Source organism: Rhinopithecus roxellana, chromosome 17 (assembly GCF_007565055.1).
Source record: "Rhinopithecus roxellana isolate Shanxi Qingling chromosome 17, ASM756505v1, whole genome shotgun sequence".
NCBI classification, from domain to species: Eukaryota; Metazoa; Chordata; class Mammalia; order Primates; family Cercopithecidae; genus Rhinopithecus; species Rhinopithecus roxellana.
The window spans coordinates 25,916,886-25,933,130 of NC_044565.1; the positions used below are offsets into that span (position 1 = coordinate 25,916,886).

Here is a 16,245-nt window from a genome sequence, read left to right on the forward strand (position 1 = left end):
TACAGAAAGGCAAAAGGAGAAGAGCAACATACATTGGCTGTGAAGGAATGCTACAGGTTGGGAAGAATAAGAAGTGAGCTTTCAAAAATCTAAATAAATAGGGGCGGGGAAGAGTATCAGAAGAAAATGAAGTTTTTCCTGACTCACAGAAATGGGTCTGTTTTAAGGTCCACATCTTGATCACCATTTAAAATGCTAACTCTCTGTCAAAGCTATATTCATACTTCTTCCTTTTCTTTGACCCTCCCTCCCCTCAAGTTGCAAAGAATGATTCAAGGAGGTTTAGGTTTCAGCTGGGGCAGAGGGAGGGGTCCAAGGACACTTTCTTAAGCTAACAATAACTGTTTCTAATGGTTTCTGTCTCCTAACAAAAGCCATGACTCCTTCTATTATCAGCTTCATCTAATTTTTCCTTTCCAAAGAAAATAACACAGCCCTTGCATTTTACACATGTCCAAATTTGACAAATCATTATCGACTGCCACTATAACTGATAAGAGATAACTTTGTGGTAGGACGTTGTCATTTCCTCTCATAAGGGCTTTCTTTCTGAGATACAGAAACATGATTAGAATAGTTAAACATTTCCTCTGCCTGGCAGTCAGGAACTCAAGACTTTAAGATACTGGAGTCTGTATTTTTCTAGAAGTTCAAATAGATCTATGAAGATACAAATAGTAGCCACAAATAGTATATTCAAGATTATCCTGTTTTTTTAACTAGTTGTTTTCCTTAAGAATTCACATGAAACAATTTCATCACCAAGGACAGCAGCTGCCTAATTCCCTAAATAGTTTCTGAATGGAGAGCATTAGTGCCTTTTGCCAGTTCAAACCTTTTTCCAGAGGATCAAATAGTAGGTAAGATTTTACATTCTATAACTAAGATATCTGTGCCTCAGAGCATATTATAACATTACTTAAACCAAGAGAACTAGGATACATTTTTTAATAATCGATAAATAATGACCTAGTAAAGCATTTGAGGGTGCCTTAACTTCAGTATCCAGAGGTAGATATCATGGAAGCAACTATTACATTCTTCTATAAATACACATTCACATATCAATTAGAGATCATTGACAGATTAGGTACATGTATTGGCATCTAATGGATCCTATTGGCATCCACGTTTGGTATCCACTAGATACCAATACATATGGCTAATCTGTTTGTTTCAATACAATTATTCTTACATTTTTATAATACCAATTAACAGCTTCAATCAAAGCATTAGTTCCTAGTTTTTGTTTGTGGAATATTTGTTGTTAAAGAGCATTTATAGTCTAAAATATAGCACCTAACACATGAGACCAATGTATAGATGACAAAAAAGAGTCTGAAAATAGAGGATGCTACAAAACAAAAGTAAATTTTAAAATGGGATTAATCAAAGGCCCCCTGAAAAATCAAAAGCCCCTGAAAAAATATTATGAGCCCCCACAGATAATATTTACTACAGAAGATATACAGATTCAGCATAGACATGGGAATGTTAGATGATCAGGATGAAAAGAAACATCAACATTTCTGATTATAAAAATTTTTACAAAACACCAGGATGCGACTTTTAGGATATATTTTTCTTCTTCTCTAATACATCTTAGTTCAGGTAAAAGAAAGTCTCTAAAAACAGAAAAGTAAATGGTTAAGTTCCTCTCATAGGGCATAAGGAAAATGCATTTACATATTTAAAAAAGGATATTTTGATTTTTAAAATGCATGATGCCATTCAAGTTTTAACAGATATATTCATTTAATATTTTTCTAACCCTTCCTCCAAAAGGATTCAGAGTTCATAAATATTTTCTATTTTAAAAGACTCACTAGTGAAGAAAGGCAGGAAAGAAACATTATCTGCAGGTAAAAATATGATAACTCTACCAGCTTTACTGCTGGGTAAGCATACCCTCAGAAAAGGGGAATACACTATAAGAAAAGATTGCTTGCCTCCCTCCACTCAAGAAGAGTGGCGATATACTGTGAGATATTTACCTCTGCTGCTGATAAAGACAGCACATTAAAACAGAAATGCATTAGTACACTCCAGCCCTATTGTTCCCACAGTTGCACCAGAAGATACACAAATACACAGACACACACACTCTCTTATACACCTACACGGCATTTATTTTTCTCTTAAGAAGGCTTTCAAAGTAGATGGATCATCCAAAACGAGTTTGATAGAGATTTGCAAGGAATTTAGATATCTATCTCACTCATCATTTGAGTACAAAATAGTTTCTCCGTATTGGTAAATGAATGCAGGGACTTGGTGCCCATTTCTGAGCATTACTTAGATCTCAAGTCATTAAAATGTACCAGGCATTTTTCTGCAGAGAGAAGACAATAAATGATTAGCTGAAGGAGCATTGACTTTGCATTCAGAGGATCAATTTTGACAGCCCATATTATGTCTATAAGCCAGGAAATGTCTGGTAAACATTTTTCACCAGTGTGCACTTCAGATCTATGTTGCTTCCCAAAATTCAGAGAAAAGAAGGGTAGAATTCATTTGGATATGAGCTTTTATGCAGCTAGACTAAACACCACAGAAACACCAACAAACTGGAAGGCCTATAATTTTAAGTGACTAGAATTAGCAAAAGCATAAAGAATTTTCTAAGCCTTTGAGCATATAAGAATACTGTGGCCAGAGCCCTATCCTAAAAAAGTACAAAATTATGCCAAGGAGCTTCTCACAAATTATTAGGATTCTTTCTGAGAAATCCCTAAGCAGATTACCACTTAATTACTCAAATGTTTGCACTAAGCAGAACAAAATCAGGAAAAACCACCATTTCTCCTTACTGAGGCACTGCAAAAAACCTGTGACCAAAGTCAAAGGATAGTCCCTCAAGAATTCTCTGCTTAAAGCTGAACACTGAGGGCCAGGCATGGTGGCTTACACCTGTAATCCCAGCACTTTCAGAGGCCAAAGCAGGTGGATCACTTGAGTCCAGGAGTTCGAGACCAGCCTGTGCAACATGGCGAAACCCATATCTACAAAAAACTGCAAAACTTAGCCAGGTGTGATGGCATATGCCTGTACCCCCAGCTACTCAGGAGGCTGAGGTGGGAGGATCGCTTGAGCCTGGGAAGTTGAGGTTGCAGGGAGCTGAGATCATGCCACTGTACTCTAGCCTGAGTGACAGAGTGAGACCCTGTCTCCAAAACAAACAAACAAACAAACAAAAAGGCTGAACACTGGTGAAACAAAAATTCAACTGGTCTTTAACACGGGTCCACTATATGCTATGAAACGCTAAACCTTTAGGCAAAAGAGGCAATTTTGCACTACTTGGTATTAAACATAAAAGGTCTGAGAGGATAAAAAATTAAGATGAGGAAAAGTAGGTTTAAAATGTTACAATATTATAGGTAAAGAACGAATATCCCTAATATATAGAGAACTAATAAACAATGAAGAAAAAAACAAAATCATTCAAAAAATAGGCAAAAGACATAAGCAGTTTACAAAAAAGATATACAAATAGCCCTGAACCTTATAAGATACTCAACTTTACCCACAGTAATAGGAATGAAAATTAAAACTACAAAGAGATATGTTTCTTATCTATGAGAATGGCAGAAATTCAAAAGCTTAAAATAAATACTCTCTTAAAGAAGCTGTAAGAAAATAGGCAACTCATGCATTGCCAGGGTGGGTGGTAGGGTATCGAAAATAGTACAACCCCTGTGGAGGAGAATTTGACATTATCTAACAGAATTATACATGCATTTACCCCTTGACTCAACAATCCTGCTTCTGGGAATCTACCCTGAGGATATAGCTCCAACCACATGGAAAAACAGTTCTCAGGAATTTTTTTTTTTTTTTTTTAAGTTTTAAAGTGTTTTGCATATGGTAAAATTCACTCTTTCTAGTAAACAATTCTGTAAGTTCTGACAAATGCATATAGACCTGTAATCATCATCATAATCAAGATAAGAAGAAACAGTTCCAGCACTCCCCAAAATTCCCTATGGCCCTTTGTAGTCAGATTGTTTCCTGATGCCTAGCCCTTGGCAAACACTGATCCATTTTCTATCTCTAGAGTTTTGGCTTTTTAGAATTGTCATATTGATAGACTTATATAGTATGTAGCCTTTTGAACCTGGCTTCTTCCATTGAACATAATGCATTTGAGATGCATCTGTGTTGTTTCATGCATCTGCAGTTTATTCCTTTTTATTTCAGAGTGGTACTTCAATTATGGATATACCACAGTTCATTTATCCCTTCATGCACTGAAGGACATTTAGGGTGTTTCTCGTTTTGGTAGTATATGCACAAAGCTGCTATAAATATAAAGCTTCAGGCTTCTGAGTGAACATGCTGGTTCAATACCCAGTGGTCATATATATGACCACTCCTAGCTGTATGTTCAACATTATAATAAACTGCCAAACTGTTTTCCAAAGCGACTCTATTGTTTCAGATTTTCACAGCAATATATGAGTTCAATTTGCTCTATATCCTTGACAGTACATGGTAATTTTTTTTTATTTTAGCTATTCTAATAGCTGTACAGTTAAAACACTACTTTTTAATAAAAAAAAATTGGAAATCCTTTAGTGTCCATGTATAGATTGGCTGAATAAACTATGGTACATCCAAACAATGGAGTACTATTTAGCAGTAAAAATAGAATGAGAAATATTTCTATGAATTGATACGGAATAATTTTCAGAATATATTTCAAATAAAAAAACAAAGTACAAATATATATGTATTATGCTATTAATAATTATGTTTCTTAAGGTATAATGAAGGGTATACATACAAAAAAACTAACAACACTCATTACTTACAAAAGGTGGGTAGGAGCAGTGTGGAAAGGATAAGGATGAGAATGGGATTTCACTGAATATATCTTCTTATAGTTTTGCCTTTGAACCATGTTCATATTTTAAATAGTCAAAAAGTTAAATAAATAAGGATAGTTGAACCCTAAAAAATAATACAAAAAGAAACAAATGAACCTAATTATATATCAATTTGGTAACAATCAAACAGAAGAAAAAAAAAGTAGCCAAAAGTGTTTGAACATAGTACTCTGAACTATACAGACTTAGTGGGATACACTGTAGGATTAAAAGAACTGTGAAGAAATCTTGAACTTAATAACTTTATTGCTTTTAGTGACATTTGCATAATAGTTCTGCAACTATTTTCTGGGTATTATATAATTATCCAAAAGATCAAATATACTGATACTCTGGAAACCAGAATATTTGCAAATACAAATATAGAATGACAGAAAAAACTTATTACATTAGATTGGAATTAGAAGTAAGTTCTAATATTAGCTTTAGAAGTATTAGCTTTAACTCATGATTTATTTTTTTAAGTCTAGAACATTAATGTAGCAGGTGTATTTCTTAGCTCTGTCCACAAAAGGGGTATACCTAATGCCCATGTTAGTTTCTAAATATCATTTTCCAGTAAAAGGAATTAGAACTCTCTGAAGAAATGGCTGATGCCAGGGCTGGGGCAGAACCTGGGGTTTCTTGTGGAAAAGAAGAGAAATTAAAGAAAAGAGGAGAGCTCAAAAACTGGATGGATAATTTGGAACAAGTGGAAAATGAAAATGAAAGACAAGATGGAATATAACACATTATATATAAAATGATTATCCATGTGCCCATACTGACACTACAAAAAATAAGGGGAGAAAAGGAAAGTTTTTTATAGAAGAATGCTGACTAATAAATGTGAAAGAAATGATAAAAATAGGAAATCACAATATCTTATAACAACCATGGCAACATATGATTCCGGAAAGTGGCATCAATGAATTCTAAAACCACTGGGTGAGAAGTTGTTAGGGAACAGGATAGTCACATGGTCTAATGCATTACTAATTACAAAGAAGGATGGCTACCTTTATGGTCAAGAAATCTAGTGAACACCATCTTAACCAATATGTGCCTCCAGATGTGATGCAATGAAAAGAAGTTAATATTACCTTTGTAATATTCCTGCCAAAAATGATTAACCTGATTCTAGTCATGAGGATATAACGAGATGTATCTAAACAGATGGATATTAAGGGAGACTAAACAGATGTAAAAATTAATGTGCAAAATTTGTCTGGATGTGGCTGCAAGGAAAAAAATGAAGGAAAAAATCTGCTAGAAAGAACATTATTGGAACAACTGGAGATATTTGTATAAAGGTTGTATATTAAGTGGCAGTGTCACCATCAATGTGAAATTTCCTGATGTAATCACTGTATTGTATGTATGTAGAAGAACATCATTGTCAGGAAACACAGATTACAGTATTTGGAGTTCCAAATATTATGTGATGCATGCCACTTTCTTCCAAATGGCCCAGTTTTGGGAGAGAAAAGAAACATACACATACACACAAACACACACACACAGACACACACACACGCACACCCCTATTCATTCAAAATCAAATTTTTGAGAGAGAGGAAGTGTCAAGTTTTAATAAGTGAACTATTTAAGTGAAGCATATATGGATACCATATGTGTAACTTTTCTGAAGATGTAAACTTCTTCAAAAGTAAAAGAAAATTTTTAAGAGTGTATTACAGAAGAAGTAAAATTGAGGGGTCCTTCAGATAAAGTAGAATAAGGCATTCAAGGCAAGAAGAAGGGGGTAAAGGATCATATTCCACAGTTGCAATTACTAGCAACTTAGTGCAAGGTAAAGTTTTTTGAATAATCAATGAGACTATAAAAGAGACATTCTACAAGACCTGAAAAGAGAGGTCGAAGTTTATAATTGAGGCAAATGATTTCAAAATAACAGGACATTTACACTATCACCACAACAAAAAAAAAAAAGAAAGAAAAAAACCTTGAGTTGATGTGAGTCATAATATATCTTTACCAATGGATAGACCTAAAAGAGCAAAGACTGGGGATAAGAAAACCAAAACAGAATGTCTAAAGCATGTCATAATGTTTTCATTCAACCTTCTAAATTGCCCTTTTGGTATTTCATTATATATATGGGCACCTACTTTTCTTCTGATTGCATATGTCCTTAATAGGCCAGCTTTCATTAAGAATAGAAGTTTAAAATTCAAAGCCTACAGGTATCAATGGGTATTGGGATTAAGTGATGGATGCTGGCAATTTTAAATCATATTCTCTTATTAGACATACTTTGTATATGAAATATCAAGGACTATTATTTATTCTTACAAAGCACATTACTTTTTTTCACATCAGTGTGGCCCTGTCAGTCTGTTTATTATTTTGCCATTTTTTTTTGGATAGACACCCAACATAAGCAGTATTATATTTTTGTCATCACATTTAAACCATATCCCTGATGGCAACATTGCTACTCAAGGCCAGTTTATTACTACCATGCTTAGAAAAAAACTAAATTAGAAATCTAGATTTTTATGTGAATCTAATTGACTTGTAGAAGTTGGTGACTAATTTAAAAATTCTTAAGCATTGTGTAGGCCAACAACCAGTATGCAAGCTGTTTCTGGCCCATAGGTTGCCAATCTGCAACCTCTGATTTAAACTCTGAACTTCTAAAGGCAGCCTTTACTTAAGTTTAAGTTTAAACTCTAAACTTCTAAAGTAGCCTTTAGCTTATCAAGGAATGATCCTCATTTTCTGTTAACTTCCTGTCAATGGAAAGTTTTACAATCAATATTTTAAAATTTGGGTCAAATATCACAACCACATATTTTTACAAGCAATTTGACATAATTATTGTCACTATTTCATAGGTGAGAAAAGGGATGCTTAGAAAAATTACATAATTTGCCCTAATATCACAAAGAAAGAAGCTTTGTACATTCTAAAAACAAATCTTTTTTGTATACTTTCCAAACACCCTCTGTTATGACTAAATTGTGTTATGACTATAATTGTGTCTCCTCCGCAAATTCCTATGTTGAAGTCCTTAGTCCCAATGTGACTGTATTTGGAGACTGGGCCTTTAAAGAGGTAATTAAAGTTAAATGAGATCATAAGAATGGGGTTTTAATTCAATAGGACTGGTATCCTTATAAAAAGAGGAAGACACACCTTATAAAAGGAGATGTAAGCAAAGAAAAAAACTGTATGAGGATACGGCTAGAAGGCAGCTATCTGCAAGCCAAGGAGAGAGGCCTTAGGAGAAACTAACCCTGGTGGAACCTTGATTTTGGACAGCCAGCCTCCAGAAACGTGAGAAAACAGATTTTTGCTTAAATCACTCATTCTGCAGCCAACTTAATTTATTTGCCAACTGTTAAGGAACAGTGGTAACCATGTCATCCACACCACTGGTCATAGAGTATGGGTCACATAAGTATTTGTTGACCAAATAATTCATGTCAGATTTCTCTCTCTAGATTTTGGTGTCTCTTTTGAAGTATAGAATCAACAGGAGGGAATTGTTAATGTAAATACAAATGCCATGTTAATAGAAAGCCTTCTGGGATGTCTTGATTATTGTTGTGCTGTAGTAATTTTGAAGTCATGGGACGTATTAATTTGCTAGGGCTACCATTACAATATAGAAATATGTTTATGTTCTAGGGCTCCAGGGACCAGGAGCTCCATCCTCATCAGGGACCCTGTTAAAAAATGCAGACTCGGACTCATTCTCAATCTGTATAATCACAATCTACATTTCAATATGCTTCCCAGGTGATTCCTATGCACGATAAATTTCAAGAAACATGGTTCTACAATACAGTTCTTAAGTTGGGTACTAGGGGTAAAATGAATTCCATAAACTCCCTGAAATTTCATGCAAAACTTTTTGTGACAGAATATATGTACATTTTACTGGGAAATGACTCCATATATTTTTACCAAACTTTCAAAGTAATACATGACCCCAAACAGATTAAGAATGACTGCCATACAGGATTCTATGCCACTGTTACCATGCTTACAGATTAAAAGTCACAATATTCCAAAAACTATGCTGTTCTCAATGAGGTCTGTTGAAGAATGACAAGAATGAAGGTCAGAACGTCACAGTGGGTCACGAAAGACCTTATCTGAAGAATTTATTCACACCATGCAAGAACTATGCCAAGAAACCAGTTTGGAAACATCTAAATAAATAATTCTCTACATGAGGTTTGAGATTAAGAATGTGCACTTGAAGAAGATTCAAGCTGAGAAGTAAATAAATATAAGGTAGAATTTTTTTTAAGATAGAATGCCATTAGATGACAGTGAAGTGCCAAATTTTTGTTTTAAGAGCTCAATCAGCAAATCTTTAATATGAATTGTTTGATTTGAGATATGGAACCATTTAAAAATATTAACTTCCAAGTACATTCTTACAGTACTACTTTTATTAGAAACCTCCCACACATTTTACTAGTCTCATTTTATTCATCTTCTCTGGACCTCACAGGACAAGGCAAAGAAGGAGCACGGCACAGAAATTAAAAGGAACTTACCCAGGATCTTCAATGGGTCCATTATAAAGAATGGTTTCCTTTTATATATCACAGTTTCAATGACATATAAGAACTGTGTATATATTTTATTTTTTATCTTATCATCTAACCATCTCTTCAGGTACTGTACTATCCAAGGGCACAGACTATGTCTAACCCATAAGCCACAGTATCTGACAGAATTTCATCTTCTTCATGGGTACGGAAAATGTAGGTTAAAGGAGTTGGTGCTTCTTGAGACTGATGCTTTATTGTGCTACTACTGTGACTGATCATCTGTGATGGAATCTAATATCTGAAAGTTTGTCCTCCAGGGTGGATCCACATCCTAACACACCAGTCATTCTAGGTAATTAGGGAGAATGTTAGAAAATATTCAGGGGAATAAAGTCCCCTCTATCTCTTTCTATCTCCATGGGTCATTAGGCCAATAGTTGGTTCATTTTAGTTTAAAGTGGTACAATAGATAACACTCAAAAGACTTTTCTTAGCTCTATTAAGAGCTAGTAAGAGTTCTTGCAATCCATGTGCAGTAGGGATAGGATGAAACTTTCAAGCTTTGTTAACTATTAATGTACTTCATTTACATAATAAACATATCCTAGTAAAATATAAACTTTAAAAATGATAAAATTATTCACTTAAATAGCAGAAGTGTGTCCCCTCAATAATGAAACTTATATAAAAGAATGTAGTAGTTTACAGCCGAGCATGGTGGCTCACGCCTATAATCCCAGCACTTTAGGAGTCCGAGGTGGGTGGATCACGAAGTCAGGAGATGGAGGCCATCCTGGCTAACACAGTGAAACCCCATCTCCACTAAAAAATACAAAAAATTAGCTGGGCATGGTGGCGGGTGCCTGTAGTCTCAACTTCTGGGTAGGCTGAGGCAGGAGAATGGCATGAACCCAGGAGGCAGAGCTTGCAGTGAGCCGAGATCAAGCCACTGCATTCCAGCCTGGGCAACAGAGTGAGACTCTGTCTCAAAAATAAATAAATAAATTTAATTTAATTTAATTTAATTTTAAAAAAAGAATGCAGTAGTTTACATTCTTATGATAGCTCCTGAGATATTCTATCAAACTTAAATGCTAAGGTTGTAGACATAAAAATAACATCTTTATTTGTTTTTCAGCTCAAACAGTAACAGTTTAAAAATTGCCAATTCACCTTTTGAAGTCAAAGAGGAATAATAATAGAGGCAGGCATAATGACAATAGAGATACATAACAGAAATCAGCAAGAAAGAGTAATGAAGATAGAACAGAAACCAATGTTTCCTCACCACCCTTTAAGGAGCAAGGATTTGTGAAATCCTATGGGGTAGAGACTACTGCCTCTACTTAATAGGTGAAGACACTCAGCTTAACGATTAAACAGTTTATCCAAGATTACAAAATTAGGACAAGTTTTGGGAAAGAGAGAAAAGCAAGAGAGTAGTAACGGTATAACAGGAGATAAGTATGGGGAAGAAGCAGTGAATCCAGTTTGATCTGGAGAAAGGAAGCAAGCACTTAAAAAGAAAGGCTACTGAGTACAGGAGTAAATGATTCCTTACACATGTCAATGGCCATTTTAAAAGTAAATGATATGATTATTAAGAATTTTTTAAAACTTAAGTGGCAGAACCAGGATTTGAACACAGTCTGTCTGACTCTAAAGCTCAGGCTCCTAAACACCACACTCACAAAGAGACATCCAGTTAACGCAAATGATAAATATTTAGAAAAAAACATTCAACAGGAAATCTCAAAGGTCATAATAGTTTTATTTTTAAAAACACATTAAACATCCTTCTAATAACAAAGAAAGATATAAAAATATGTACTAGTTAAGGCACTTAATCTTATTCTTCCCTGACAGTGACACAGAACTAATCTATGAGGTTATGAATATGTCACAAAATTCCCAGTTACCCTGTAATCACTCATATGTTTATTTCCTCCAGAAATGCACTCTCAACTTTCTGGAATCTTTGTGTATTTTCCATCTGAGCCATTTCTCAAGGTAAAGAATCTATTTGTTCACTCCTCAGCTTTTGAAGTAACTTTTTTTTGTTTGTCTCCAGTAACTGTTGCAGTTTCAGCCGAGGTCACCTAGACCTTCTGTCTCTAGGTAGGTAAACTCTACTCTTCCCTTAATGTAGTTCCCAGTTAGTACAGAATTTAAAAACCCTGAAACTTTTCAAAATAGAGGAGTGAATTTAAAATTTAAATTCTCGAAAAAGAATCAGGATCTAAATTATCTTAGTGTATCTTCAATTTCCTTATATTGAGTCTTATTTGTATTCAAAATGGTACTTAATATCCAGAAAATCATATAAACTACATTATATGGATAAATTCTTCATCACATCTCAAACATACTATTTAAGTTTTAAAATAGTCTCACTTCCCCGCATCAAATGTTAGTTACCTCTTCATCATCTTCCTCGTCTTCAACGTCCAGAATTCCTGAATCCTGTTCAGACTTAGGACTAGTGCTTTCTATCTCTGTATCAAAGATTATATATGCGTCTTTCTTAGATTTCCTCTTGCTACCTATTCTGGGTTGTTGCAAGACGATGTTATCCAAGTTTCTTTGCTGCTGGGCCTAGGATAGAGAAGAATACACACAAACACACCAAAAAGGTGGGGGTAGGGAGAGAGAAAGAAAGAAAAAAGAAAAGAAACAAAACTTAATTAAGCTTTCAACAAACTTCTAATTTTGAACAAATTGATATCTTAAAGAAAATACTACAACAAAAGGCCTTAGTACATAAAGTTTTAGTATCAGATATAAAGCCAAACACATTAATGTATACCTTTTTAACCCTGGAGCTATCATATTTTAACTCATTTTCCAAGTTAACACAGAAAACAGATAACCAGTCAATATTATCATAAGACTTTTCAAATATATCCATTAAATCATCACAAAAAGAAATCTATCCAGTTTTGCCTTAGTAGGCCAGGAGATTAGTGCCTACTATTTATCTCTGACAAGAAAATACCTTATTGAGACCATAATGGTTGAAGGAAAAGGGTGGGAGCTTAGAATTAATTTTAATACATTTAGGCTTAAGATACTGTTAAAAACAGTTATGTGGATATAAGAGACCAATGAAATATAATCAGGAGAATGAATTATCTTCAGAAAGTGATTTGAACTAAGTAATTGAATAGGATTCCATGACTGTAATCTGTGGAAAACAGGGTTTTAAAGGGTTTTTTCCTCTGAACCCTAGAAAAGGTAGTATGATCCCTTCAGCTTAAAAAAAAATAGACTGATATGGTGGCATGGTTTCAATGGATATAGAGAGGTAGAAAGTGGGACTATCCAGAGTCAACAACAGAAGCATTAAACCACACATTATTAGAGCTAGAAGTTACCTTAATTGCCACTCAGGAAAATGAGGCTAGAAAACAAAGGATTTGTTTGAAGTCACAAGGCAAGTGAGTGGTAAATCAGAAGCTCAAAGTATGGTCTCCTAAATTTCAAATTAGTGACATTTCCACTACACCAACAGTCCCTCAAAGCATGATCAAAATGTTTCCCAAAAATGAGTTGTGGTCAAATCAACAGGAAACACTGCATCCCATAAGCCTTCTTATAGATATGCAATGCACACTAACAGAACAAAAGCTGGGAGAGGTCCTATTTTAAAGGAACTTATTTAATTTGGTTTAATCCAGCATGTTCCAAAAACATTTCCCGAGGGAACTTTCCTTTTTTCTTTCTTTTAATGTAATATTTGGTATTACCCCAAGATACAAAGCTTGAAAATGTGATCTCTGAAAGTATACATTTCTTAATCAATATAAGATATTTCTCCTCAGTGGCAAATAGAAATTAGTTCAGGAGAAAAATCAGTCTCCAAATCTTCTGTATAAGGTTAATGAAATGAAGATAAATATAAAGTATAAGAAGTTAGTCCAGGCATAGTGAAATGAGACAATTATAACAAGGCAGAGAAAAACTTCAACTATGTGAACTAGTTTCTGCCAAGAAAATGAAAAGAATCTACATTCCAGAGATTTGAATCAATGGACATACTTGTTTCTCTGCATATCACCCATTGATATTCTGGTTAGATTTACATAAATACAAGGCTTCAGTAACAAATTGAGATCGAGAAGTACCCCAAATCATTTAATTTAGGTTTGTACATAAGACACAATATCCTCCAAGCCTTTCAGAAACCAAGTTAAATAGAATATTCTATTTTTCTCAAAAGTAAGATGTTCTTCCCCACTTACTTCCAATGCAAAATATATAAAAAAGGATCAAGGACTCCAGGGGCACAAAGGAAGGTACAACTTTCTTTAAAACTTTCATATTTTAAAAAAGCAAGCTCTCACCTAGAGAGTGATCATTTGCTCACTTAACTCCATCCTCTTTCAGTACAGCAAAACCAAATGCTTTCAAAAGCAACTCATATTTTATTGAATTCCAAGTTAATTATATTTGCTTCACAATCAATAAAATATTGTCAGTGTTTCAAAAGCAATGAACAAATGAAAGTTATCATCTATTCAAAATGTATGTTATGGTACCGGCAAGAGGTGGTGAAGACTAAATACTGATATAAATACATAAATACATATAATATATATAAAAATGAAAATGTGACATTGAAGTCCATGAAAATCAAAAAAAGAAAAAGCCCTTCAGAGATCTTTTCTAGTATGCTATGCTGTTTCATCAAGACCATTGATTCTATCCCTCCAGAGACAACTATTATAATAATGTGGCAAAGAAGCAGCTGACTGACTTCTGCTGACTGGGCTGGAGTAGAAGGAGAGGGGTACAAGGAATACAAACAACAACTAGATCTGAGAAAGCATTTAGGTATTTTCATTTTCTTAGTTGTTCATTCTATTTGTAAGTAATTTTTACACACTTTACCACCTCTTTCTCAAGAGTACTTCATATATATTCTTCTCTGATTTCCTAATATAGAGAAATTGAGCAAGGTTTATTCCTCAAACCCTTATCCCTCAAACTACTCTTTCTACTCTCCCAAAATCCAGTAGCACATGTCCCGTTTCCTACTACTAATATGTGTTCCACCATCACCTCATTTCCATCGTACCTAAAATGGAACTCATCACCTTCCTATTACAATCCCCCTACCTAATGCATCCAGGCTCTTCTTAAACCACAGTTGTTCTCATGTCAATTAGATATAAGGGAAATTGGGGCGGGGGAAAAGGATTTAAACAAGTTTAAACTTCATAATCTATCACTTAGATTCCACCATAATGGAAGCTAAACCTAATTTTCCAATGTACTTACCCAATACCCTCCAAGATGAATCTTCCAATTGGATAAGTCTCTACCTCCTAATACGCTGGGTAAATTTCCACTTCTGTATCCTTAGTTATGCCATTTCTCTATCTGATTACCTTTCGTTGCCTCAATCTAACCCTTCCTACAAAACCCAAGTAAGATTCTTCTTCCTTTAGAAAGCCATTTCTCACTGCTCTAACTCATGATGTTTTCTCTCTGTACTCCTACCGTCAGTCAGACACGTGCTAACCGTCCACATGGTACCAAGCACTGTGTTGCACACTGATGATACAAATAAATAAGATGGAGACCCTGACCCCTGAATCTCACATCATACTATTACAGGAAGCAAATCAACAAATAAAAGATAAGTATGATAAAAGATAAATATGCTTTTTCAGAGATAAATGGAAAGAGTAACCATTCCAGAAGAATGAAGCAGCATGAGAAAGGACTATGTATGAAAAAAATATTATCCACTCAGGAAATGGCAAGTAACTTTGTATAATTAGACTATAGTTTATTAAGAAGTAACAGGAGATAAAGTTAAAGATGCTATATAAAGCATTTTCAATGTTAGAGAAACAATAAAAGAATGTAAGCAGGTAAATAATGGGATCAGCTTTACAATTCAGACAAGCCCTCAAGAAGTAGGGGAGTGGTCAACTGAGAAAAGACAAAGACTGGAAACAGGAAATCTAATATAGATCACTAAAACAGTCCAAATAACATTATGAGAACTTGAATAAAGGTAGCAACAGATTATAAGAAGCAAACGTAACAGAATTAACTGACTTAAATGTGGTACATGGAAGAGAAGAAGGAAATAAGAATAACTCCAAGTATTCTGGCCTTGATGACTAGACAGTAGGGCCATTCCAAGCAATAGGAACCATCAAAATAGTAAGTTGAATGCAGGATTAAAAAAAAGATGAATGCCATAAACCTGTTGGGTATCCAGGTGAAAATGACAGTAAAGCACCTCAGTGTATACAACTCTTTCAGGATAAGAAAAACACTTTACCATTCTCAGACTGCCCCAAGTCCAGAAAGTGACATACACATAGTAAATTTAGATATTTATTATATAAAAAGAACAGGTAACAAAAGGGAATCCATGTGAAAATGAGATTTGGCCCAGTAAAAATTTATAGAAGACTTCACTTGAGTGCTTTTCTACCCATTAGAAGTTAGGGGAGAACCCACAAGCATGACCTAACCTGGACTGTCAAACTAATTCACTATTAACACTTCTAAAACTGTCAAAGTGTGTCTATGAGGCATCTTACACATGCCATTAAATAAACATTTCTTGTGGAATACAACTTCCAGAGCTACCTAGCAATAAGACTCAGAGAATTAAAAATAATAAGAATCAAAAGCTAAAGGCTCCTGACTTTCTCAACCCAATACTGACCTCTAGTGGATCAGAGGCATACATACAAATGACCTTTAGAATAAGAAACTAGTTGAAAGGTTTAGGCTTACAGATTGGAGGCCTTGGAGGCCTAATATAATTATATAGGCTTCAATAACGGGAGAAATAAAGCTTCTTGGAGAAAGATAGG

At 34.6% G+C, this 16,245-nt stretch overlaps 1 protein-coding gene across 1 annotated transcript in view; it reads right to left on the reverse strand.

Moving 5' to 3' along the window:
* EXOC6B (exocyst complex component 6B) overlaps positions 1-16,245 on the reverse strand; it is a 694,448-nt gene that overhangs the window by 425,260 nt on the left and 252,943 nt on the right. The window contains exon 9 of the mRNA XM_030920515.1: positions 11,822-11,998. Within this exon, the coding sequence (XP_030776375.1) occupies positions 11,822-11,998 (177 nt within the window). The remainder of the gene's footprint in view (positions 1-11,821; positions 11,999-16,245) is intronic.